We start from the raw sequence: 23536 nt of genomic DNA, 5'->3' as shown, positions 1-23536 counted from the left end.
GGCCATTGCCACGCTGATCTTGATCAGCCAATCCGCTCCGCGTTATATGACGCCTGCGCGCATGCACGAAAATTACCCGCCGAGGCCCTCGAAGCAGTCAATCCACACACACCGTCTTTCGAGGGGCGTGCATGTGATTGTCCGAAGATCCCATATAGAGCTGATCGACGCCTCACATGGGCCGAAACATGTCAGTAAGCATATCAGTACTAGTAAATTCCCCGTCAGGGCAAGACCAGAGGCCACAGGGAATACAAACCACATCGATCGTTCCTGTATTAAGCGTAGACACCCCGGACGTGAAGAGCTCGTCCCAGTGGGTCGTGTTAAGTTTCACCCGAATGTTTATTTCGCATTGTTGTTTGAAGTGGCTGGAGGTGCAGCAGGGTGGCGTGAGATCTGCCAATTGGCCCAATGGAAGACTCTGACAAGGAGAAAGATCGGCCCCGTTCATGCACTTCGAGCGCAGACTGGACCTTTGGGGTCCCTGGGGAGTCGCCACGCTACAGACTACCGTATAAGAGCGTTTAGCTCCATACTTCCGTACCGTAAATTTCAGTCCTCGGGGCTCCGCTGAGACCTCAATCGCTGCCTGGATCGCACTATTTAACAGAGGGGCTCGGCGTAATAAACGGAACATGACCATACCTGTACTGGAAAAATACCCTCCCACGACCCACTTCTGGGATCCCTGGGTTGGTCCCTTTTTCCCAATTTTCACATTTTCCCCTGGTGGAATTGGCCTCGTCCACGGTTTAGGAAACAATCATAATCATCCCTTATCGATTTGCGTTTTTTTCCCCCCCTTCGCTTATCCTTCGATCGGCCCCAGGGTTTTCTTCAGCTTTTCAGCTCTGGAGTGTCCTGCTTCTTTTCTTCTTTCACATTTTCTCCACCCCGTGTAACCGCCAGAACTCTAAAGATCCAAGGAAGAACCTGGCAGCTGGACATTTGCCAAACCCATTAGGTCGGTGTTGTTCCGCTCTCGGCGGCTCCAATTGTCAACTGACATCTGATTTTCCCCAACAGACGACCAGAATAGATTGGTTGGCTTTGGTCCTCGGAGAATCCTGTCACATTAGTAGGATTCGGCTAACCTGGTCATACCACCTTCATAAAACCCATACTTGCTCGTCTTTTCCCTGGGCATATACCGTCTTGTTCACTTTCCGTTCTTCGCTCTTCGATTCTCAGCATGGCGTCCACTGCTGTCCCCAAGCGCGTTGCGCTGCACCGCAACCCCACCACGGACTCCTCGGTGACCAACTCAACGACGGCCTCCCCCTTCGATAGCCCTCGCCAATCGCCCTCGTCAACCTCTCTGTCCTCCATGGCTTCGGAACAGGACAACGGCGGCAAGATGCTGGATACCTATGGTAATGAGTTCAAGATCCCGGACTTCACCATCAAGCAGATCCGTGATGCCATCCCCGCACACTGTTTCCACCGATCCGCCATCACCAGCTTGTACTATGTTTTCCGAGATGTCGCCGTCCTGGGCTCCGTCTTCTACCTCTTCCACAATTATGTCACTCCCGAGACCGTTCCCTCTTTCCCCGCTCGTGTGGCTCTCTGGGGGCTGTACACCGTCATCCAGGGTCTGTTCGGTACCGGCGTGTGGGTTTTGGCTCATGAGTGCGGTCACCAGGCCTTCTCTCCTTCCAAGGTTCTCAATGACACTGTTGGCTGGATCTGCCACTCGGCTCTGCTCGTGCCTTACTTCTCCTGGAAGATCTCCCACGGCAAGCACCACAAGGCCACCGGTAACATTGCCCGTGACATGGTTTTCGTTCCCCGCACCCGTGAAGAGCAGGCTTCCCGCCTTGGCAAGGCCGTCCACGAACTCGGTGAGCTGATGGAGGAGACTCCTATCGTTACCGCCCTCAACCTCGTCCTCCAGCAGTTGTTCGGCTGGCCCATGTACCTGATCACCAACGTGACCGGCCACAACAACCACGAGAAGCAGCTCGAGGGCCGCGGCAAGGGCAAGGCTAACGGCTGGTTCGGTGGTGTCAACCACTTCAACCCCTCCAGCCCTCTGTACGAGGCGAAGGATGCTAAATTGATTGCTCTGAGTGACCTCGGTCTCTTGATCACTGGTTCCGTGCTGTACTATATTGGCTCAACCTACGGCTGGCTCAACCTGCTGGTCTGGTACGGCATCCCCTACCTGTGGGTGAACCACTGGCTCGGTAAGTTCCTTGAAAATCAATCAGCACCACATCCAAGAGATGAAAAGATCCCGGACCCGCAAACTGACACAATTCGCTTCTCTAGTTGCCATCACCTACCTCCAGCACACCGACCCCACCCTCCCTCATTACCAGCCCGAGTCCTGGAACTTCGCTCGCGGTGCCGCCGCCACCATCGACCGTGACTTTGGCTTCGTCGGCCGCCACATCCTGCACGGCATCATCGAGACCCACGTCCTGCACCACTATGTCAGCAACATCCCCTTCTACAACGCCGATGAGGCCTCCGAGGCCATCAAGGGCGTCATGGGTGAACACTACCGCAGTGAGGCGCACACCGGCTGGACGGGATTCTTCAAGGCGATGTGGACCAGTGCCCGCATCTGCCAGTGGGTCGAGCCCTCCGAGGGTACCACGGGCGAGAACCACGGTGTGCTGTTCTACCGCAACACGAACGGCATCGGTGTCCCTCCCAGCAAGTCCGGCAAATAAACGAAAAAGAGATAAAAGATAAAAGATACATAATTAGGGCGGATCTGGTCTCCGGTGAAAATTGCCCAGCCATTTTCGCCCCCGTCACGGTGTGGTTTTGTTGAGTTTCGTTGTTTTCCCATTTTCGAACTTATCTGTGTATATCTGTTGGCGTGCATACACCCCGGCTTGGCGATAGAGAGCAATCTTTTTCTTGTTGGTCTCTAGATATAGCCTAGATCTGCTCTTCTGCTTCTTTTCCTTAAGAGGTTGGCGGTGGTAGGCTGCTTGAGAGGTCGAGTTCGGCTTCGTTAGTTTCCAGCTTGAGCACTATTGCATCTTTTTTTTTCTTCGTCAGTTATAAGTCAGCTTTGCTGTAATTCGTAAATAGACTCTGCATAGGGCAGATTGCCTTGTATGTCTTATTAGTCCGCGCCTTGTGGCTGGCGGGTGTCAACATTTGAGCAGCCATCTCGCACTGAGGCAGTCGTCGATCCATGCATTGTCTGTACGTTAGTCTGGCAAAGAGCGAACGAAGCCAGATTTAAAAAAGAAACCAGGCAGCAGGGAAGGGCTCGACGTCAAGAGCAGAAAACAAGAAACCCGTTGCAGAGCGGGGTCGAGGTCCGGCCAATCAGAGGATTTCATATTCAGTCGATCTGATTGGGCTGGTCTGCCTCTTTGGGGGGCTCATGCTTTTGTCACTAGATATCGTGCGACTGAGTAGGCTGGGACATTTCTTGTCTTTGTATTCTCCAAATGAATCTTAGCTTCGTTTTGAGGATACTAAGTTGCTTTAATTGACCGGGGTTTCCTAAACAATACCGGGATCGAGAAGCCTTCACCAGCTATAGTTCCAGACACGGGATTCTTTCATCCTTCCACAGGATTACTGGCATCTCAAATCTTCATCGAAACCTTTATCGAACGATCAGCAATTCTATCAAAACATCTCAATAGAAAGAAAAGAAAAGAAAAAGAAAGCTTGCTCAGGCAAATCCCCACCGGGACGATATGTGTCTGTAATAGAACTTGTATGTGAAATGCTCGACAACCGTACCTACGCAATGTTTGACCGAGACTTCTGATCATACTAAATTAGGAACAGAGTCTATTACTAGCACGTCCATGGACTCGGCCAATCTTTCGAACCTCTCTGGTGAACACTGTTCTGTTCGAATTAGATAGTCAGGATTGCAAGAAACGGCTAGGAGACGTAAACCAACTGGCATTAAGCATTGAAACATCGAGTATGGTAGGTATTCTCATCCAAGCCCACTGGCAGTAATGGATGAACTATACAGCCAGAACAAACGAATCGGCTAACTGATTGCAGTGGCACATTAAGTTGATGCTTTATTCCAAAAGCCAAATCCACCTACAGCTCCAACAAGAGCAAGTTGAATGAAAACTACTAGCAAACCTACGAGTAAGTCATGCATATCTTCATCTCCAAATTGCAGAATGCGGCACACACCTTCCAATGTTACAACGCCAAAACCTCAATCCCCCGCCTCCCAAGAATATCCACCCAACTCTCTCCTGTCCCCAAATCCATCTCCTCCCACACAGTCTTCACAACCTCAAACTGTCTCCCCAATCCCCCGATCCGATAAAACTGCACTCGCCCCCACCATTCCACCCAGGTCTCTCTCTGCACCGCGCAGCACGACGCCACGAATGCAGGCCACGTGATCGGCGCCATGGGCCCAGACTCGGGTGTAAGCAGCTTCAGGTCCTCCACCGCATGCATATGGAACGCAACCCGGGCGACATGTTCCATCAGACCTAGTGGCGGGATGCCCTGGATGCAGTGCAGATAGTAAATGTAGGCGGCGGCGTGCCATGCCTGTGCGTGGTGGGAGAAGATGAGTTGCATGGACGGGTCTGTGGGGAAGATGGATAGGGCAATGTCGGGGCTGAGGTGCCATGAGATGAGTTTGTTGCCTAGTTGCTCAGCTGCGAGGGCGAAGGGATCGGGGATTGGATGTTGTGCTGCGAGGAAAGGGTGGTGGAGCTGCGTGCGGAGTGTGCATATCTCTCGTCGATCGCTTGGGCGATGTCAGCTGTGATGCCGTAGAGGTAGGAGAAGCAGGGGGGCAGGGGCAGGCGCTGGCGGGATTGGATGGGAGGGGAGGGGTTGCTGGGACTCGAGAGTTATTGGGGCTGGGATGGAGTGCGAGGTTGTGCGGGAGAGAAGGATAAGGAAGCGGCTCATGTCGTTGAGTTGGCGGGTTTGAGAACTGAGGATCTTCCAGTCGCGCCGACTCTTCCGAAGCTCGATCATTGCTTGAATATGGACGTGGAAGTCGAGGATTCGACCTTCCATTACTCCGACTGTCAGGAGAGACATCATGGCGGTCATGAAGCTTTGGTAGTTTGTGGGAAGAGTTTCGTCTAGTAGGGCAAGCTGCATGCATTTGAGTGCCATTTGGCGTTGGACATGACCAATTTTGTGGTATTCTGAGCTTCCAGAAACATCGGAGCCATGCATATGAAAGGCCGCGGTAGCTATTATCGCATGGAAAGTGCAAATTTTGACACATGGCGCTACCATTTTGGCAATTTGACCCATCTCGAAAACCCCTTCCACGGCTAATGGCACATATATCGACCGATATGGGTTCTCGGGGTGAGAAAGGGGCTGAAGGACGTTAGCGACGCGGGTGGAGTAGTAGTCGAAGAGGGCATTTGTCTTCGGTCCCTCGAGAAATAAGAACTGGGGTTGAGGATATAAAGGTGTATTTAGACCTGAAATGTGTGTTGCAATCCGATGCGTAATCCGTGGCCTTTGGTTCGAACTGTTCGTACCCTGCTCATTGCCCTCAACGAAACTGGAGACAATAAACTGGAGATGGATGTAGTTTGCCAGTCGCATTTGGTCCTGGGTACTGAGCTTTGGAAAGATGGATTGAACCGTCGCTAGCTGACTGTTCCAGCTGGATACCCCTTCGACATCTTCGATGACAGACTTGATCCGCTCGCTTTCGGAAGCAACAGCGGATCCTTCTAACCGTGGTGGTGGCGGTAATGAGGGATCGATGCTAGTAGTTGATGAGAATGCTGTGAAAGGGCCGTAAGTGGACAAGACCCCGTTTGCAGCATCACTCTCGATATCATCTAAGAACTTATCAATCTGATCAAGATTGAAAGATAAGATCGAATCTGTTCCTATGATAAGCATCTATATATCACCAATTTTGATGGCCAGACTCACCCCGCTCGATTCTTCTCCTTCCGACACCCAGGCTACGGGATTTCACGGAGCCTTGGTCAGTAGAGGAAGAGACCCAATGCAGCCTAATATTATATCCACCGCATTTCTCGCCAAGGCGTGCGCATTGCTTACAGCCCCGAGGATTCTCGTCACACTTGACCTTACGTTCCTTGCAGGTCCAGCACCTATTCAGGGTTAGCGAATCCAATGAAACACAGAGTCCACGCAGATACAATAGCCACCAACCCAGAGAAGGTAACTGGTCTTTGCTTTGGCTTTGTCTTGTTGCTCATGCTGCGCATAGGCCCGGAATTCATTGGACGTAGGAATTACTTCCGAGGTCAGACGTAGCGTCGAGTTATTTCAAGCTCACACAGGAGTACTACCCCAATGCAAGAGTTTGCGAAGTTCGTTCAAAGGAGAAATCGTGGAGAAGGAAGTCATTATCGATTCATGGATGCATGGTGGTTGCTGACCACTAGTTACTGAGGGGCCAGAAAAAGGAAAGGAAGGAACCTCCGATATGCAGATTTGATTGGCCGAAGCGACCCACTCGCACTGGGAGGCAGCACAAGGTCGATTGAGAGAGCAGATATAATGAGCTGCACGGTATGACATGGTTCACGGAAGAAAGATCATTTACTCGATAGATCGGTTGGAAGTAGGGTTATGTTCATTTTTGGCTTTAGAAACCTCGGCAGGTACTATTTTGATCCTGAGATATAGCCTTGGATCTCATATACTTCGTAGACCCCCCTTCCATATCTCAAACTTCGTTTCTCTCAACGATTCCCTGGGTCTCGGCGTTCCTTCGTCTTCATTGTCCGACTCCATCGGACCTGCAGTCCAAGGAGCGAAGACAACTTTCATGGTCCGTTTGGTGACATAATCAGACTTCGAGAGAACAGCATGCTTTTGGGATTCTGTTATTGGCGGTGAGGGAAGAGCAGGCACTTCCTCGCTCTGGATAGGCACCTGAGGTTTTGGCTCAGCTTTTGTGTTCTCGGTCTGGCTTTCACTTGCCAATAAGAAACCGGGCCTCGGATCTGTCCCATTTCCTGTGTCCTGCGGACCGATATCCGTCTGCTCTCTAGGAGTGGATAGGGGGTATCGACCACCCCATGGTGCGATAGCAATTCGCGTCTGTTCTCTTTTCAGAGCAATTCGGCATGCAATCTGTGTGGACCAAAAGAAGCCTAGAGCAGGCGTCTTGAGGGTCGAAGTGGCAGACCAAGGACTGTCACCCCAACCAGTGAAGAAACGTTCCTGGTGCAATAAGCTCATAGCTTCGTTACGCGCAGCATTGCCGAGCAGATAAGTCCCGTCGAATTGGTCGTCTTCGGGGACTGGGAACTGTGACGATGCGGGGGATGAAGGTGGCTCATCTTGTAGTGACTGTGTTGCAGGTTCGAGGATCTCCGTTCTATTGCGAGGGCGGGGGGACGCTGTACCCGAGTCCCGGGCAGCTGCACTCTGGCTTAGTGCAGGCGGAATATTGGGGCGTGGGCCCCAATCTTCGCCGGTCTCAATACGATCGAACCGGTCCGATACTTGGTTGGCTAGCACAAAGGCGATGTCTTCTTTTGCGGCAAGATTGCGGAGCATATGGCCAAGTTTAGCGAGTTCTGTGGACCGATGAGACAGAGCAGAGATGTTGGAGTTGGTTCGTTCAGCGCGATAGTTTGATGTAATTGAGTCCACAACAACCAGGCCAACATTGTATCTCTTTATCGCGACTGGAAGCTGATAATTGAAGATATGCTCTTGCGTTTCGAGGTCCATGGCGTTGATCGCCAGTATGTTTTGGAGGGAGGGCGCCTGGCCTGCAGGGAGAGCAGAAAGGTACGGATGGCATTCTAGCACCTGGGCAAGCCGGCTGGTCGCCAGCGGATGCTCGGTTGAGATGTATATTGCGTTCTTTCGCAGTCCGTGTGGCTTTGCCAGCTGCACGCTGATGAGGAGGTTGAGGAGGAACTGGGTCTTGCCGCTTCCACTAGAACGCGAACAGTCAGAACACGTCGGGTCCGGCCAAATAACGGCCCTTGTTCCTGCCTTACCTCTCGCCCGTCACCTCAGTCACATATCCTGTGGGGATCCCGCCTCCAAGAAGCCCATCCATGGTGGAGTCCAGAGTGCTGATAGTATTCCATCTCGGCTGAAGTCTCGTGGACGGTCCGAAACTAGTCGACACTGCTCTGGGATCGATACTGGAGCTAGGCTCATCTTCCAAGGGGTCTATGGGCGTTTTCTCGACCCCCAAATCGGTGTGTAGGGCATCGACGACACTCGCGGCGAGCCGCCTCACGTCCGCCGGGGGCACATGGGCGCGTTTCGCGATCTCGAGCGTGTCGAGGGTGATGAGATCGACAACGGTGATCTTGCTGCGTTCAAGCGGGGGAGGATGTGCGCATATGGTTTGATCACGAAGTCAGGCAGCACGGCTAGAAGATCCATAGGAGTGAATCACGAGAATCTGAGTTGCTGCTCGGTGACGCGACCCTCGAGGCTCCGTCGGGAACCAATCACATCAGTCCCTTACATGTGGATGATGAACAGGCACAACATGCATTTTACGGCCAGGTTCTTCTCGAATTAGTGGATTTGAAACTAAAAACTCAATTTTATCTTATGTTTTGGATATCCATATCAAGCCTAGAGCGAAGAAGCTTTCTGTCGCTGCATATTGTGCGTTGCGATCATCCCAAATTGAAGTTGTCTTGCCAATTCGCAACCTCCCCGAATATATTTCAACCGAAAGTCTGAACGTTCCAACCTCGAAAGATTGATTCGACTTTCAAGAATTTTGCGTTTTTCAAGGTACTACTTAGTTTTCAGTACTCACGAATCAGAACTTCTAAGGTTCAAGTTGAAACAAAATGCTATTCACTATGTAGGTCACAAGTACAAGTATTATTCTTTGCGTTTGCTCGCGGTCGCTTCCTGCACGCAATCCTGGTAATGCTCATGATACAGATGCTGGCAGGGGTTTGCAGGCTTGGCAAACTCAATGTTTCGAGGGTGAATGTACCCAAAGTTAAGCCCAATTTCAAGACATGTATATTGGCGGTTCAAATGCGAGTTCAAGTGGGACCAGGTGGAAAGACAGAAAGTACACATATCTGATTTAGAAGTACCTGAACCTGGAACCGAATCATTCTAAATGGCTTTCCGGAGTCCTAAAAGTTGGGTTCAATCGCGTGCCCCGAGGATTTTGCTTTCTCTCAGGGTGAATCTCAACCATTGCGAGTGACATTGGACGTTGCGACGCCCCCAGAAACTTGAAACGCCCGGAGCACAACAAGGTAGTGTCCATGCAGGTACTTTTTCGAATAGGAAGGTCCAAGGGTTTTCGTTTTTGTTTTTGTTTTTGTTTTTTTTTTTTTTGCTTTTGCTTTTTATCTAGCACAGCCTCGCTCAAGATGAAGCTACGGGGACCCCGTGGTAAAAGTACTGATAGTACTAATGACATTGGGGATTTCAATCGCGATTAACTTTTATCGGTATCTGATGGGGTCAATACCCACCTAACTAGGAGATAAGGTAGTTATTAACAACTCAAATGATTTCGTTTTGTCCTCCGATCCTGAAACGGACTCATAGCACACTACAAGTCTACAGTTTGTACGGCGTATATGTGATTCCACGCACAGGTCCCGGGTAAGCGCCTACCTTGCATCTTCGATATGCACCTAACAAACCAGGTGACTCCGTCGACCTCGCATAACCCAATAGAACATCTACACCGTCCAGCGCCAACAAAGCCGCCGATCCTTAGTAAAACTGATCTAATCCTCGTTAACCGACTATACGCATCTGAGCCCCCAATAATGAAGGCCCCAACCCAAGTCCAGTGACACTGGAGAATGCGGCCACCTGCCTTAGCAGCAGCAAAGGTACGAACTTCGCGCATCCCTACCTCAAATAGGAAAGCCGCAAGGCCCGTTCGCGACTCGTGGAAAACGACAGGGATGCGTGGTTCGAGCATGATTTGACAATCGCCGGCCTCGACCAGGGGGCGGATGGCGTAATCCAATCGAGCGTTCAGTTTTTATCTCGTAGCGCCGGAGGGAGGCTTGAGAGGAGATTCTTTGACTGCGGCAGCCTCCGACGCAGGCCAGGGGGGCCTCGAGGGGATCATGATCCTGCACCCTGCCACCCATCCTCCCGCCGTTGCAAGTAGCGGCTCAAGCCGACCTTGTCTTTGTGTGTTTATGTTTCTTTTTCTATTACTTCGAAGTACTCCGTACAAGAGACCCCGGATGGGCGGACGGCCCCATTCTGAGACCGTAATCAGGAACAGGCCAGGGTGGTTGGTTGGCTGGGCCTAGACCGTTTGCATTACTCATGAGAGAGCGAGATGGTTTTGTGCGAGGTGCCGCGTGACCAGGGATGATTTCCTTTTCGGTGGCACAGATGTCGCCGATCTTACTAGTACAGCCTTGGAATTTGCGATGTCCGTGATGTCACGGTGTAGGCGCGGTGGCCCAGTCCGTTGATCGCCCACGTGGTGGTAGGGGGTCGCGCTATCATGGTACGGGCGGTTCGTTTCATCCACAGGGTCCTCAGGAGTCAAGGCAACCCTGTTTCGGGGGCAGTAAGATTGTCGAAGTGAAATCGTGGCGTTTACTATTCGAATAGGAAGGCAGCTAAGCAGCTTCCAATCATTGCTGCCACCGGAGATTTGTGTCCTAATCGATCAATCAAAATTACTCCATTAGGGGGGGCACTACGGAGTAGCGGGGATTGACTTAGGGCACTTTAAGCGCTCCCCGAATCGCCGGCTTTCTCAAACCTTGATAAGCTCGGCCGAAGGGGAACGGCAGCCGTTGAACCTTTTTGAACGTAGGCTGAATCCTCCGCACACATCCCGCTCGATCCCGCGCGGGAATTGCCCGAAGGCTGGGGAAGTAGGACTTCCGAGATCCTTACGACCGATAAACTAAGAGCGCATGTCTCTAAATGCTCTAAACCGGGGCTTTCCCAGGGCTTGATCTCTCAAGTGTTCTGGAAGGAAGTTAATTCTGGGGCCGTGTCACTATGCAATGCGTGATTTCAATAGCGGGAGGAGTAAGAACGCAAAGCCCTCTCTCCTGTGCCGCGGCCCGAGATGTTTATGTATTAGAATACATCCGCCTCACCTGAACCCCCCCAAGGCTAACCACCCAGACTACCCCGTACTACTAGTTAAGGGGCAGATCAAAAAAGCTTCTGTAACCAAAAAACTTCCCCACACGATTCCGGGTTACAGTGTGCGATCGAACATCGCCTGGGGATCGCAAGCCTGGTGCTCTTATGATCCCAGGCTTGAGGGTTGAGCCCTAGGAACGGGGTTTTTACCCCCGAAGCGGCCATTGGTGTAGCTCCTTCATCCGTGTGCCAGAAGGTTGATGCCGATGGGGAGAATGAAGTAATTGATTTTCCGACCACGTTTTTTCCCGCCCTATCAGGGCTTGTGCTGGGTGCTTGCGAAAGAGCTGATCATGTGGGCCATGATGTGCAGATCTATATAGTGTGCAAGCCGGCCGTATCAGATCCATCCTTACGGCCGAAAGCGATGTAATAATGAGCATCCGGGCCCTACGTATTTGACACGCGGGACCGTCGAGCTGCCAGCCAATGGGGAGTTGAACGCGGACCGCGCCGCGTGGTAAAAGTGGGGGATTGATCCTCAATGCTGAAGAGATACATACGGAGCCGCCCACTTGAAGGGAATGTGGTACAATCCGCGAAGGAAGACTGTCAACCCGGACTTATGCAAGTTGATGTGGCTAGGGTTAGGTGTGCAGTGCGAGGACCAAAGTAGACCAAACGAGACGTAACTGTGCATGGGTGTTGGCCCAACGAAGCTAGTTAGGGGACAGGGGGAGGACAGGGGGGAGGATTTGTGTTTCTTTTCATGCTGGCCAAGACTTCATTCCAACTGCACCATGTGCGTTGAACAGTCTCGCATGTCGTAAGAGTTGGCCAGAGAAAAACGCAGATCTGGACTTCTACCCTCCAGACCAGTAGACAAAACCAGGCAGAACAGAGGACAGATCGGTTCGGAAACCCCACTACGAGTCCCCCGATTGGTGGCGCTGCACGTCAAGGTGGAGTAGATGAAGATCGAGTCACAAACCACGGGTCGCCTCTGGAACCCTCGTTGGGTCCAATTATGAGCTTTCGATGATCCGGGGGAAGACAGAAACTGGAACCAGATAACTCGAACTGATCGAAACCGGGTTCGAAGATGCCTCGAAGATTCATCAGCATTACCGCCCCGGTACTCCGTACATACAGCAGGGGATACCTGGCAACCACGTCAGAGTCTGTGAGTCTTGAGCCTGCGCAAGGCTGGGGGACTTTCGGGTGGCTTCTGTCCGCCTTTTTGATTACTCTATGCAGCCTAATGTGCATCGAGAACCAGACTCCTCTTTTCTCTATTTCCCTGTCGCCAAAAGCTTCCGAGGCCAATGGACTCTGGATGCCAGGCAACGGTCGCGCGGCTGCGGATGGGATTGAAAGGAATGTTGGGCGAGCATGTTCTTTGTTTGCTCGATGGCATGGACCTCGGGAAACTCGATGACCATGATGGACAAGGCCAAGGGCCAAGACCACAGGATACGCCTTTGTTTCCTTTCCTATGTGTATATCGTGTTAATGCGTGGATTTAGGGTATGACCTTCGCGCTTTGCCATGTACTTTACTTCCGACCGTGTAGCCGTCGAGAAAAAGGGAAATCTGCTCAAAATGAACCACACTAGCACGGAGGAGGAGCAGGGTGGAGGACTCTGAGACCGCAGACCGTGTGGGATTCGACAGCCCTGAAAGTCTTTTCTTTTCTTTTTTTTTTCCTTCTTTTCGCTTTTATTTTATTTTATTTTATTTTATTTTGGCTTTTCCTGTTTCCACCCCTGGATTTAGTTGTCGTGTAAATTCGGGGTAACGGGGCCTAATACCCGAATGGAGATGCTAGCTTCACATACCGATCGCGTCCGATTCAAAGTAGATCGAAATCTGATGAAAGATGAAAGAGGGTATCTAGATCAGAGCAATTGAATGGCTAGTAAATTAATCCAGGACAGAGTAGAGAAGAACAAAATACTTCGATCGGAAAGAAAAGAGAAGCCCGATCGGGGACCATGTACGGTACCAGCCTTGTAATATACGCAGTTACTTACGTAGGGACTTGGCCCAAGCCGCCACGGCCCATACCTGAGCCCCGTATCTATCGAGTCACGCCGCATTAGTGTCACCTCCCCTCTTGTGTGTTCTTTTCCTCTCCCCTCTCTTACACCTCAACCCTTCGACTCTCTAGGTTTGGTCGGTTTAGTCGGATTGGTATCGCTCATCTGCCTGTATCATTTCTAAGTCCTTAATTGTCAAGGGACTCGGATTGTCGGCCCATTTTGAGGGAATTTCTCGATATATTTGCCTGGTTTTGCGATTTGAGGACGATCCTGTCGCGATATATGGACCCGGCAGGTTGCTATTGGCACACTCTCTGCGGTATAGCCTGAACATTTGACTGAGAAGATACGATTGAGAGGACACAATTTTTTCAACATGGCGTCCAGAACGCCTCCAAATCTGCACATGGGTGCTCCCCAGGGAAAGCCGGCCACATCTTCTCGAATTACTCGCGACAATAAAAAGATCACATACAGAATGTTTGTCATGCAACAACCAGAGCGTGCCAGAGCTTGCGGCGCCGGAGCTAAGTGTAGGTCTCAAAATCCCTCTGGACCGGGATCTTTATCGCTGACCAGAGAACAGCATCCGCCGACCGTCGCCCTGTCGACCCGCCGCCCGTCGTCGAATTACGCATTTATGAATCCGAGCCAGGTAGCGATAAGATGACCGACATTACTTTCGCGTACAATGCGAACTTCTTTCTTTATGCTACGTTGGAAACCGCCCGTCCCACCGCGCAAGGCCGCATGCCCGGCCCTCCATCGCCCCCTGTATTAACTGGTGTCCCTGTGGCTGGCATCGCATATCTGGATCGTCCCTCGCAGGCAGGATATTTTATTTTCCCCGACCTTTCGGTTCGTCACGAGGGTCGCTACGTGTTAAACTTCCATCTATACGAGGAGATGAAGGATCCCAAAGATGCTGATAAGGATTCGAGCTCACCTGGCCCCAGCGCGTTGGTGTGCGGCACCTCGGAGAAGCCTGGATCACCGCAAGCCTTTCTGAATTTCCGCCTGGAAATCAAGTCCAAGGCATTCAACGTATATAGTGCCAAGAAGTTCCCTGGCTTGAGTACCAGTACTTCTCTGAGCCGTGTTATCGCCGAACAAGGATGCCGCGTTCGTATTCGTCGTGATGTCCGCATGAGACGTCGGGGCGAAAAGCAGGATAACGAGTACGGGTATGATGAAGGAACGACATCGGTATACACTCGGTCGGATCAGTACATTTCGCCTGATCCCCACTTCGGTGCCCCTTCAATAATGGATCGTGCCCGGTCAAATAGCAACGGCAGCGCCACTGACTCTGCCTATCCTTACGCCCCCGACCGACGGCCATCTGTGCCGGCTTTCCCTAACCAGCGGGCCGGAATGTCATATCTCGAATTCAACGCAGCGCCAGGCGGTTACCCACCTGCTCACCAGATGCCTCCTACTCCTCCCAGCCACCACCCGATGTATTCGCCCCAGCCAAATTACATGCGGTACGGCAGTGTGTCCGAGTACGATGCTTTCCCCCAGGTGCATCAATACCAGCACCCTTACAGCAAGCCTCCGATGCATCCTTATCAGATGGAACCTCACAAGCAAGTGCCGTACATCATGAACAGCCAAAGCCCATATATGATGCCTCATGTGATGGCACCAGACCACACCGCTGGCATGGTGCCCATGCCGAACTCAAAGATCATCCCGCCGGAGTTTGCGAATGTGCATGAATCCATTGAGGTCACCCCCACCCCTACTCCTGGAAATGGATATGACCAAATCTCTGGCTCACGACGAATCTACTCTTCCGAGTCCAATGGGACCAAGCGTACATATGACGAGTCCTTCGGCTCCGACGATCGCTCATTGCAGAATGGCATGCGACCAGACACGGATCCTTACCCCGCCTATCGTGACTTCTCAGCCGAAAGCCGGGCTGCTCTGGCTGAACTTGGCATGGGAATGGCGTACAAGCGTGCCAACGGGAAGATGGTTACAAAGGCGCCCTCTGGCATATAATATCCCTCAGCGTGGACTTGATGCATTTCCTCTTGGAGCTTGCTCTGAACACCACATTAATCCGGCTAGGATCACAGGTGGTCCTCCCGGTGCGCCCTCTACATCTCGTGTATATGGATTCCTTCGTTGCCTTCTTTCCTCCTGTCTCTTGCCTTTAGATATCCTCGACGCATTGCTTCAGCTCCGACTTCAGGGAGCCTATCAGTCTCATTTTTTTTTGCCAATGTTCGATTATTGGGAACTGGTCTGTCATTGTTTGGGTCGTTTTATTGTAGCTGATTTTTATATCCCGATCTGATGATCTCTCTCCTGTGCGCATTCTTTACCAGAACTTGCATTCCACCCTTTCTCTTTTTCTTGGCTGGGATAGCCGTGGTCGGGTCCCTTATCCCAGGCCTAATCACCTCACCCAGCCAGCCGTCCACTGTCCCACTTAGGATTTCCAAAGGGTGTGTGTTATTACAAAAGTACCGTTGGGGCATTTCTTCTCTTTGGTTCCTTGTTTTTTTCTTTTTTTTTTCCCAAGCGGGCTTATTATTCCGCTGGAAACCTACAGCACCTATACCATCTGTCTTTTGGTCTGGTTTAACGAAATCGTGCATTGGAGACATCCGCAATGTTGAGTTTTGACTTGGGGGGTTTTCTGTCAATGGCGAAATATATTTTGTTTTTGGGATCTTCGCTTAATTTAAGGCGTTGCGGCATGTCTTTGATACCTAGCATCTGTTCGAAATCAAACACTTCAACCTTGACGCTACTCATAATGTCGTATAGCTTGAACCGAAGTACCCCCCAGCACTCAATTTGAAATCTAGACTGTTGTAAGCTTCCTAGGGACCTTTGCCCACTACTTGGTCTTTGTGAGTTCCTGCTTGACTTTGCGTGCTGGGCGGAGCACAGAACGGTGCCTGCTAACGCCTAACTAGTCAGTAACTAGTTACATATCTGGGTTACTTAATTTAGCTCCGGCTACCCGTGGACCGCGCTGATCGATGATCTACGAAGGGGCCCGTGAGAAAGAAAACACGGTTAGTTAAGCCCCTAAGTTGGGCTATTTACAAGGCGAAGTGTCTCGAAAAGCTGATTCAGGACACCGACGATCATGTTGACAAGCCATGACAAGACCTGCGCTCCATCTTCCAACTAACGAAATCTGGGGCGCTCCTCTTAAGTTATGTTAAATCGAGAATTGCTTCTGCACTTCGGATACCTGGTGAGAGGCATTCTCTAGTTTTGTATCCAGTGGAACTCTCGCATGCGAGTACAATCATAGGGTTTTCGAGTAGACGTAATAGGATTTGGTCTAAACTGCACGTACATAACGAACGTCACGACCGATAATCGACGATGATCAATGAAATTGAGCCCGAGTGCGACCGCTCCTTTACAGGAATGCTTTGGGAATAGGGATATGGACGGCACGGATGAACTCGGCAAAGCCCTTGCCCAGACCGTCGAGTAGCTTCGAGCTACTCACGCCTCTACCCAGAGGCCCGTACACGACGAAGTGCACGGCACGGATCTCGGGCATCTCCACACGCTCAATGAAATACCAATCCTGCCAGTCTCTACCCATCAGTTCTTGCATCTTGGCGCGGGTCATAAACGAGCGGAACCACTTCCACTCTTCATCCGTTTGCACGTAAAGGCCGATATTCACATTCCCTCCTTTGTCTCCCGATCTTCCAAGGGCAATATCTCCGAGTGGCCGATTCACCGTCTCACCGAAGCTAGAGAGCGAAGCAGGACTGGACGGATCGTAGTTGTCTCTGTCCCTCAGAGGCTCTGTTGCTTTGGGGGGACCAACAACGGTGCGCTTAGGATGCTGCACCGAGTCCCGACTGAAGATATTGACGGCTTCTTCAAGCTCGGACTGCGGGATTTTGGCGGGGTAGAAGCCCAGGAAGGGTTTGGGAATCGCTGTCCGCATATCTAGGGTGCAGTGCATCCCCGCAAAGTGAGCCATGCCATAGAAATGCCATGCGGCTCCTACGCGGCCGAGAATCTTTGGGTCTTTAGCTTGCGCAAAGACCCGTAGATATGTTGTAGAGGCCAGCTGCGAGGTTGGGTTCTCCATGGGCACACCCACGCGCTGAAAGTCGAGCTCATCCAACTGGTCTGTGATGCCCCATTCGTCTAGTTTGCTTCGGATTTGCGCCTCTTGGATATCCCACTTGTGGCTTGTCGCATATCCAGTCGCATTCAGTGCCATTTCACACTGATAACCCCCCTCATAGAAGACGGCTAGCTTGGTGGTGGGAGGCGGAAGGTATCCTTTGACGTTCGAGACATGCACCCGGTTCGTCGCCTCCTCCTTCACCTTGATATGGGTGATATCGGCCTTCACATCGCTGTTCAAATAGATGTTTCCCTGAAGCTCATACAGGAGCTGGCATTTGACGGTGTCCGGGGTAACAATGCCTTTGAGACTCTCGTGTTTCGTCACTACACATTCACCGCTGCTAGTAATCTCCACAATGGGAAGCCCGAGGCCGACAAAGGTTTCGGGGGGGTACCGGAAAGCGCCTGAGAAGTTTGCGCCCGTGACATAGGTGGAACATTCGATCAAATGGCCCCCGATAAGGGCGCCAGCCAGCTGGTCCAGGTCGGACTCCTGCCAGTTATGCCACCAGGCCGCGGCAGCGATGACGGGGGATGCATCGGCTACGCGCCCGCAGATGACGATGTCTGCGCCTTGGTCGAGACCGGCCTTGATTGCACGGTAGCCGAGGTAGGCATTCGCGCAGACCACCGGCGTGGTGTCGGGGTGATCCAAGAAATCCACGGCGCCCTTCGCCAGGTGGACGCTCTCATTCTGGGCATCCAGGTGAGTGAGGGCCCCAGACTTGATACCCTCCAGAATGTGCTGCGCCTTATGGAGGACGTTGTCACCATCCACATACGCGACGGTTAAGTCTAGTCCCTTTTCCTTGACTAACTTGTGCGTTTCTTCCGCTAGGCCTTTGGGGTTGACTGCCCCGCCATTGATCACGATCTTGATTCCTTTCTCCGCTGCGATGTCGAGAGTCTGTTGTAGCCCATCCCATGCCGTTGGAACCCAGCCGGGGCCTTTGGAATCTTTGACCTCCACGGCATGGTTGGCCAGGTTGGCTTCTGCGATTTGATGAGTGAGCCCAATTGTGCAACACTCCCGGTTTTGTAGATGACCGGCGGTATGCAATCCATTGAAATAGTCCAACCACTTACCAGCAAGATAGTCGCCGGTGATTACATCCACAGGACCATATTTGGCCTGATTATACATATGGACACCCGGGTCGCCTAGGACAACGGCTGTTAGCAGAATTCTGCATTGGCGGTCATCGACGACCGTCTCCTACAGGGGCCTGTACTAGCAGCGCCTGAGCAATTCGCGATCCTCACTGGTCGCTTGAGATCCGACATGGTGGCGGGCAGTGGTTTAATCTAAACGGCTGGGACGAGGGAGAGGGAGGGGGACGGGAAAAGATGAAGACGAAGTAAATCTTCCGGTCGCCGGATATCTGGCTCTTCTATCCTTTATAGACACGCGAAGGAGGGTTATAAGAGTGGACCGGGGCTAGGATTCGACCACCCTGGTTCGCTGGTCTCTTACGCCTGTCTCGCCCAATCCATTCCTTGAGTCCTGTAGATCTCTAGTCCAGTGATGTACCCATACCCCGCGCGGGGGATAGCCATGGTTATGCAGTTACGCAGGGATCGCTGGGACCAGTAGACCTGCCCCACAGGGCGAGTCAGCGTTTTCGCAATGCTGACTGCTTGAATCGGCAATTGGGGCCCCTTCAGATCTGACTGACCCCCGCTTGGTAAAAGGTTGTACAAGCGAGCGCGTGCCTCCACATGTGAGAACTTCGTAGAATTCCGAGCTGCGCCAGCTATGGCTGCACACGTCCCAACGGGCGTATTCGCATGAGGCTACAGCCAGTGCTCAGAGCGGCAATTTGGTCGCTCTTGGGATCCTTGTACGAGGAGTGACAGTGGTTCTCGAGGCAGTCGTCTCCATGACCAGATCTTTCTGTTCCAAAAAATCGTCGCCCGTATCCATTCGGGGATCATATGCTCTGATGTCTGCCTGCGACGACGTCGCTACTTCCTACCATCCATCACGCCTACAACAAACCCAACCCTATTCGGTTTCAATTGAATTCTTGGTATGGCCAGTTCTGCGGGAATATATTCTTTGTGAATTGATACTAGTAATGCAAAGACTTTCTCACGCGCTGCAGTAGTTGCCACGACCGTTACCTTCCCAGAGGGTCAGGGGGCCCCTCTCAAGAATGAGGTAGCACTTGTTGGGTCTCAGGCCTGATTTTGATAGGCATCTTTACGAGTATCGAAATGGAAACCAAGCAGTGGCGGGGCCGATCAATATCCCGAATTGGCGTACCTATCGCATGTCCTTGATGAGGATAATATCTCGGAAAGACTTGTGGCCACATTGTTTAACTAGTTAAGCCTCCTGCTATAAATCTTAGCTAAGCGCTGCAGAATTAACTGACGTATTCACGGCTAACCCGTTAACACGGTTAACCCGTTAATCCACCACCCATCTAAATTTTCTATCAATAATAACTCCACAAAAATTATATTAAATTATCTCAAATTAACGCTCCGTACAACGAGTAATATTGTGCCCTAAACCTCCACATCCGCTACACCTTTGTGGAGCCCTCCTGCGTGGTAAATTGGCTTGATTTGTAGACCTCGTCAAAAACATTTCGAGGGCCAGTATCTCCCGCCCTCCGCCCGGCCCTCGCGGGCGGAGGGCGGGTTCTTGCCTGCCCTCGCCCGGCCCTCAGCCCTCAGAGGGCCGCTCGCGGGCGGCCCTTATCCGCCCTCATTTGCATAAAAAAAGTTGGCTATTCCTCATTTAGATGTATAATTCTGCTGATTCATTCTATTTAATTACTGTTTTTTAAGCCTGTTCCTGTTTATAGTTTATTCTCCATGGTATCACTATTTAAGTCTTATGAAATTATAAGAAATTTAGTTGTATTGTAATAAAGCATAGTAGGTAATGATTATATTACAGGTTTTGAATCTCCAAAAGTAAATGGTAGAGGGTGAATAGAAAGGAGATGATTTTTGAATATATTAGTTCAATATGGTTGGGTTAGATATATATATTTACAACGTCATGTTGGTAGGAATAACAAGAACATTAAACATATCTCATAAATTCTTGATTCTTCACCAAATATCATATAATTCTTCTTTATAAGGTGAGCCCCCCCGATAAAGTCTAATCATACTATATTTACTAATAGAAGAGCCCCCATAATAATCTTTGAACTAAAAGCATCACTAGATTTGAGGGGATACACAAGTCAGCGAAAAACCGAGGGCGGATTGGTGATTCGAGGGCGGCCCGCATGTTTTCGAGGGCCGTTTGGGGGCCGCTCGAGGGCCGCTCGAGGGCGGCCCGCACATTTCGAGGGCTGGTTGAGGGCCGCCCGCATATTTTGAGGGCCGATTTGAGGGCCGCCCTCAATCAGCCCTCAATAAATAACCAATCATAGGGAGATTAATAAGTTAAAGTGGGTCAATAGTTGATGTGTTCGATAATAGTCAAGCTATATTGGAAAGCTACTCAAGCTAGTCAATAATTCTATTTACCAGAGCTAGACCTCGCCACGACCCGCGGGTCTACCCAAACGGGGTACCCATTACCCATTTCTTGGCGGGTAATGGGTAGGGTTTGCCTACCCGCGTGCGGGTAGTGGGAAGCTGGTTAATACCCATGGGTATTTTCTGGGTACCCGCGGGTAGTCAAACAATACAAACAGGTGGGACCCCGTGACTTGTATATTTTATGCATATTCGAGCTGTAATTTTGAGTATTTCATATACAACTACCAGTCAAGATTCAAGAGATTTCTCAGTATTAAAGAGGTTAAAACAAGGTCAATTTGATTCTATAGCTAATACTCAATAAACTGATCATCATCCCGTCTCCGCTTCCGACTTCTACCTGAAATCCGTTGTTGAGTCTCTGGGAGAGGATTTGTAGCTTCATCGTCAGATAAAGCTTCATGAGAAGGGCCCTGGGTAGTATCTGGCTCTTGTATGACCTCTATATCCTCCTCTTCATTATCACTGATAGGATCAATATCCTGTAGTGACTGAGGACTTTTCTCTTCTCTCTCTGTCTCAATCTCCCCACTTGTAAGATACTCCTTCTTAAGAGTAAGGTTGTCATCTTCAAGCTCAAATTTTGTTGCGAACCTATACATCATGAGCTCCTGGATAGTTTCAGATCTTAGAGAGCCTCGACGGTAATGACAGATGTCCCGAGCAGAGTTAAAGAGACGCTCAACCCCTGCACCTGTAGCAGGAATTGTAAGAATATCCCGTGCAAGGCTTGCGAGAGCAGGAAATTCATGTTGATGGTCTTTCCAGAACGCTCGAATGGTTACTCCAGTGATAGTACCTAATATTTATTAATAAAACACACAATAAACCAAGATAATACTGACCAGATTCAAGATATCTTGAAAGCTCATCCCGCTCAGTTAAGCTTGTTTGCTGAGATTCAGACTCTCTAAGCATCCGTTCAAGATCAAACTCCGAGGTCTGTGTTGTGGATATATGAGACTCTAGTAATGTCTGGTTCTGTAACAGACGTTGCTTATAAGACTCAAAGTAATCCACAAAGCTTTGGCGATATCGATCACGCCACTCATCGCCCCAATCTTTTCCTAGAAAAAACTGGAGCTTATTCTGCGGTGCAAGCATTGTTCCAATAGCAAAGAGGTCTCCAGGAACGCCATCTGTCTTGCTATAATATTGGGAAAGCTTTGTCTTCGCCACATAAAGCGCATTTAGCATCATCTTCTTCCAAGGTACCTTTTTGTATCTAAGCTGGTTGATCGACTTCTCAAGATGATCAAAAAGCTTATTATAGATACCAAAGATCAGATGTATGGTAACATCCTTTGTTTTCGAAAGCGCATTCGTGAATTGGAAGAAAGGTTGAGTGATATAAAGGAGGTAGTCGATCTGACGCCATTGCTCTTGATCAAGCTTCAAATGCGAATGTCCATATTTAGTACAGAACTCGTCAAAGACAGACTGTAATCGCTTGGCACGTCGGAGCATAAGAAAGGTCGAGTTCCAGCGTGTTCGAACATCTTGAATTGGCACAAGAGGTATTGAGGTTGTTTGAAGCTTAGAAAACAGCTCGAGACGTTGAGGGCTAGCATTGATAAAAACAGCTAAGCCTCGTATCTATATATAATTAAATAAGTTGATAGTTTTTATATCTGAAGAGATAAACTTACCTTATTCAGTGTGTCAACAATCTCTCGTTTTTGTTGCCTTGAGCGGATCAATTGATCTTGGGTTTCAGACCACTGCATTTCAGCTATATTGTTCTTTGGATTTGCCTTCATTTGCCCAAGAAGCTGCTTCAGACTAAGTTGAATGACGTGGGCTAGACAGGGAACCTTGATGATCGTAGTATGATCGCTAATCTCAAGAGACTGGATAGAATCCTGGATACTCGACATCATAGTGCTATTATTTGATGCATTATCAGTAGTAATTGCAAGCACTCTGTCTGTGATCTGGTGTTTTTGAAGAAGTTCAAGAAGGACAGCACTTAGATTGACACCCGAGTGTGTTCCATGAAGTGGTTCAAAGCCAAGCAGTATCTCCCGATAGTTCCAATCTTCATCAAGAAAATAACCAGTTACTGCCATAAATGCTTGCTGGAATGGAGATGTCCAGCAATCAAGGGCAATTGATAGCTTACCATCTTTAGGTAGCTTTTGGAGGATAGTATTCTGGTACTCAGTGATCGTGCCTTGAAGTCGACGTCGAACTGTTTTCGCAGATGGGATTTGTGGACGCATTGGGGCACGGGAGGCCATGTAAATCAACTGATGAAAGTCGGGGTGTTCGAGGATTTGGAATGGTAGCCGGGAATCAGTAATGAAACGAAGTAAACTTGCTTCCCAAGCCTCTTGAGTAAAACTGAGACTATCTGAAGCTGGTGTAGCCTATATTAGAAAGATATTAGTAAAAAGATATCATAATATAAGATAAAATTACCTCGTGGAAAAATTGTTTGATATTATGCCCATTTGTGCCACGACACCCAATCCCTTTCAAATGCTTGATCATCGCTGTGGTCCCATTCCCATGTTGTTGTGGATGATCGAGCACCTTCTTGCATCGTTTACACATAACCTTGGGCATTCCGTCGCTCGCTTTTGCTACCTGGTCAAAGTGCTTCCACACATCAGATTGCTGTCGAGCATCCCACCGTATCGGCTTTTTTTGTCCAAAGTCTGTCTGAAGCCACCAATTCACAAAATCGTCTTTTGTCATGTTGGAATAAACAAGGTATGCCGAAGTTCGGTCAGGACAGATACGTTCAAGGGAGGGAGGTATAGGGGCCACACGGGATGGATAAATGAAATCCGAATTGGCGATTGATTGTGATGTTTGTTGGTTAAACGAAGGGTTAGAGGTAA

General features: G+C 50.2%; 7 protein-coding genes across 7 annotated transcripts; 3 read left to right on the top strand and 4 right to left on the bottom strand.

Moving 5' to 3' along the window:
* Positions 1–172: 172 nt before the first annotated feature.
* Positions 173–640, bottom strand: N7468_002237 (uncharacterized protein; the record flags this gene model as incomplete). The annotated part of the gene is made up of 1 exon (XM_058471534.1): positions 173–640. The coding sequence occupies one exon, from the start codon at positions 638–640 to the stop codon at positions 173–175; it is 468 nt and encodes a 155-aa protein (XP_058334675.1).
* Positions 641–1195: 555 nt separating this feature from the next.
* Positions 1196–2684, top strand: N7468_002236 (oleate delta-12 desaturase odeA; the record flags this gene model as incomplete). The annotated part of the gene is made up of 2 exons (XM_058471533.1): positions 1196–2192; positions 2278–2684. The coding sequence occupies 2 exons, from the start codon at positions 1196–1198 to the stop codon at positions 2682–2684; spliced, it is 1404 nt and encodes a 467-aa protein (XP_058334674.1).
* Positions 2685–4149: 1465 nt separating this feature from the next.
* Positions 4150–6197, bottom strand: N7468_002235 (Zn(II)2Cys6 transcription factor; the record flags this gene model as incomplete). The annotated part of the gene is made up of 5 exons (XM_058471532.1): positions 4150–4714; positions 4814–5414; positions 5475–5783; positions 6013–6065; positions 6127–6197. 5 exons carry the CDS (start codon positions 6195–6197, stop codon positions 4150–4152), a joined length of 1599 nt encoding a protein of 532 aa, XP_058334673.1.
* Positions 6198–6615: 418 nt separating this feature from the next.
* N7468_002234 (putative DNA repair protein (Rad57)) lies at positions 6616–8445 on the bottom strand (the record flags this gene model as incomplete). Its single annotated transcript, XM_058471531.1, has 3 exons — positions 6616–7873; positions 7938–8261; positions 8420–8445. The coding sequence occupies 3 exons, from the start codon at positions 8443–8445 to the stop codon at positions 6616–6618; spliced, it is 1608 nt and encodes a 535-aa protein (XP_058334672.1).
* A 3664-nt stretch (positions 8446–12109) lies between these two features.
* On the top strand, positions 12110–12445 carry N7468_002233 (uncharacterized protein; the record flags this gene model as incomplete). The annotated part of the gene is made up of 1 exon (XM_058471530.1): positions 12110–12445. One exon carries the CDS (start codon positions 12110–12112, stop codon positions 12443–12445), a length of 336 nt encoding a protein of 111 aa, XP_058334671.1.
* A 980-nt stretch (positions 12446–13425) lies between these two features.
* veA (sexual development activator VeA) lies at positions 13426–15059 on the top strand (the record flags this gene model as incomplete). Its single annotated transcript, XM_058471529.1, has 2 exons — positions 13426–13582; positions 13636–15059. 2 exons carry the CDS (start codon positions 13426–13428, stop codon positions 15057–15059), a joined length of 1581 nt encoding a protein of 526 aa, XP_058334670.1.
* Positions 15060–16443: 1384 nt separating this feature from the next.
* On the bottom strand, positions 16444–18464 carry N7468_002231 (acyclic terpene utilization AtuA family protein; the record flags this gene model as incomplete). Its single annotated transcript, XM_058471528.1, has 3 exons — positions 16444–18173; positions 18267–18396; positions 18444–18464. The coding sequence occupies 3 exons, from the start codon at positions 18462–18464 to the stop codon at positions 16444–16446; spliced, it is 1881 nt and encodes a 626-aa protein (XP_058334669.1).
* Between the last annotated feature and the right edge of the window lie 5072 nt (positions 18465–23536).

Source organism: Penicillium chermesinum, assembly GCF_028974085.1.
Source record: "Penicillium chermesinum strain IBT 19713 chromosome Unknown utg000002l:1.0-5270490.0:1.0-5274688.0, whole genome shotgun sequence".
NCBI classification, from domain to species: domain Eukaryota; kingdom Fungi; phylum Ascomycota; class Eurotiomycetes; order Eurotiales; family Aspergillaceae; genus Penicillium; species Penicillium chermesinum.
This window is presented reverse-complemented; position numbering and strand designations above follow the sequence as displayed.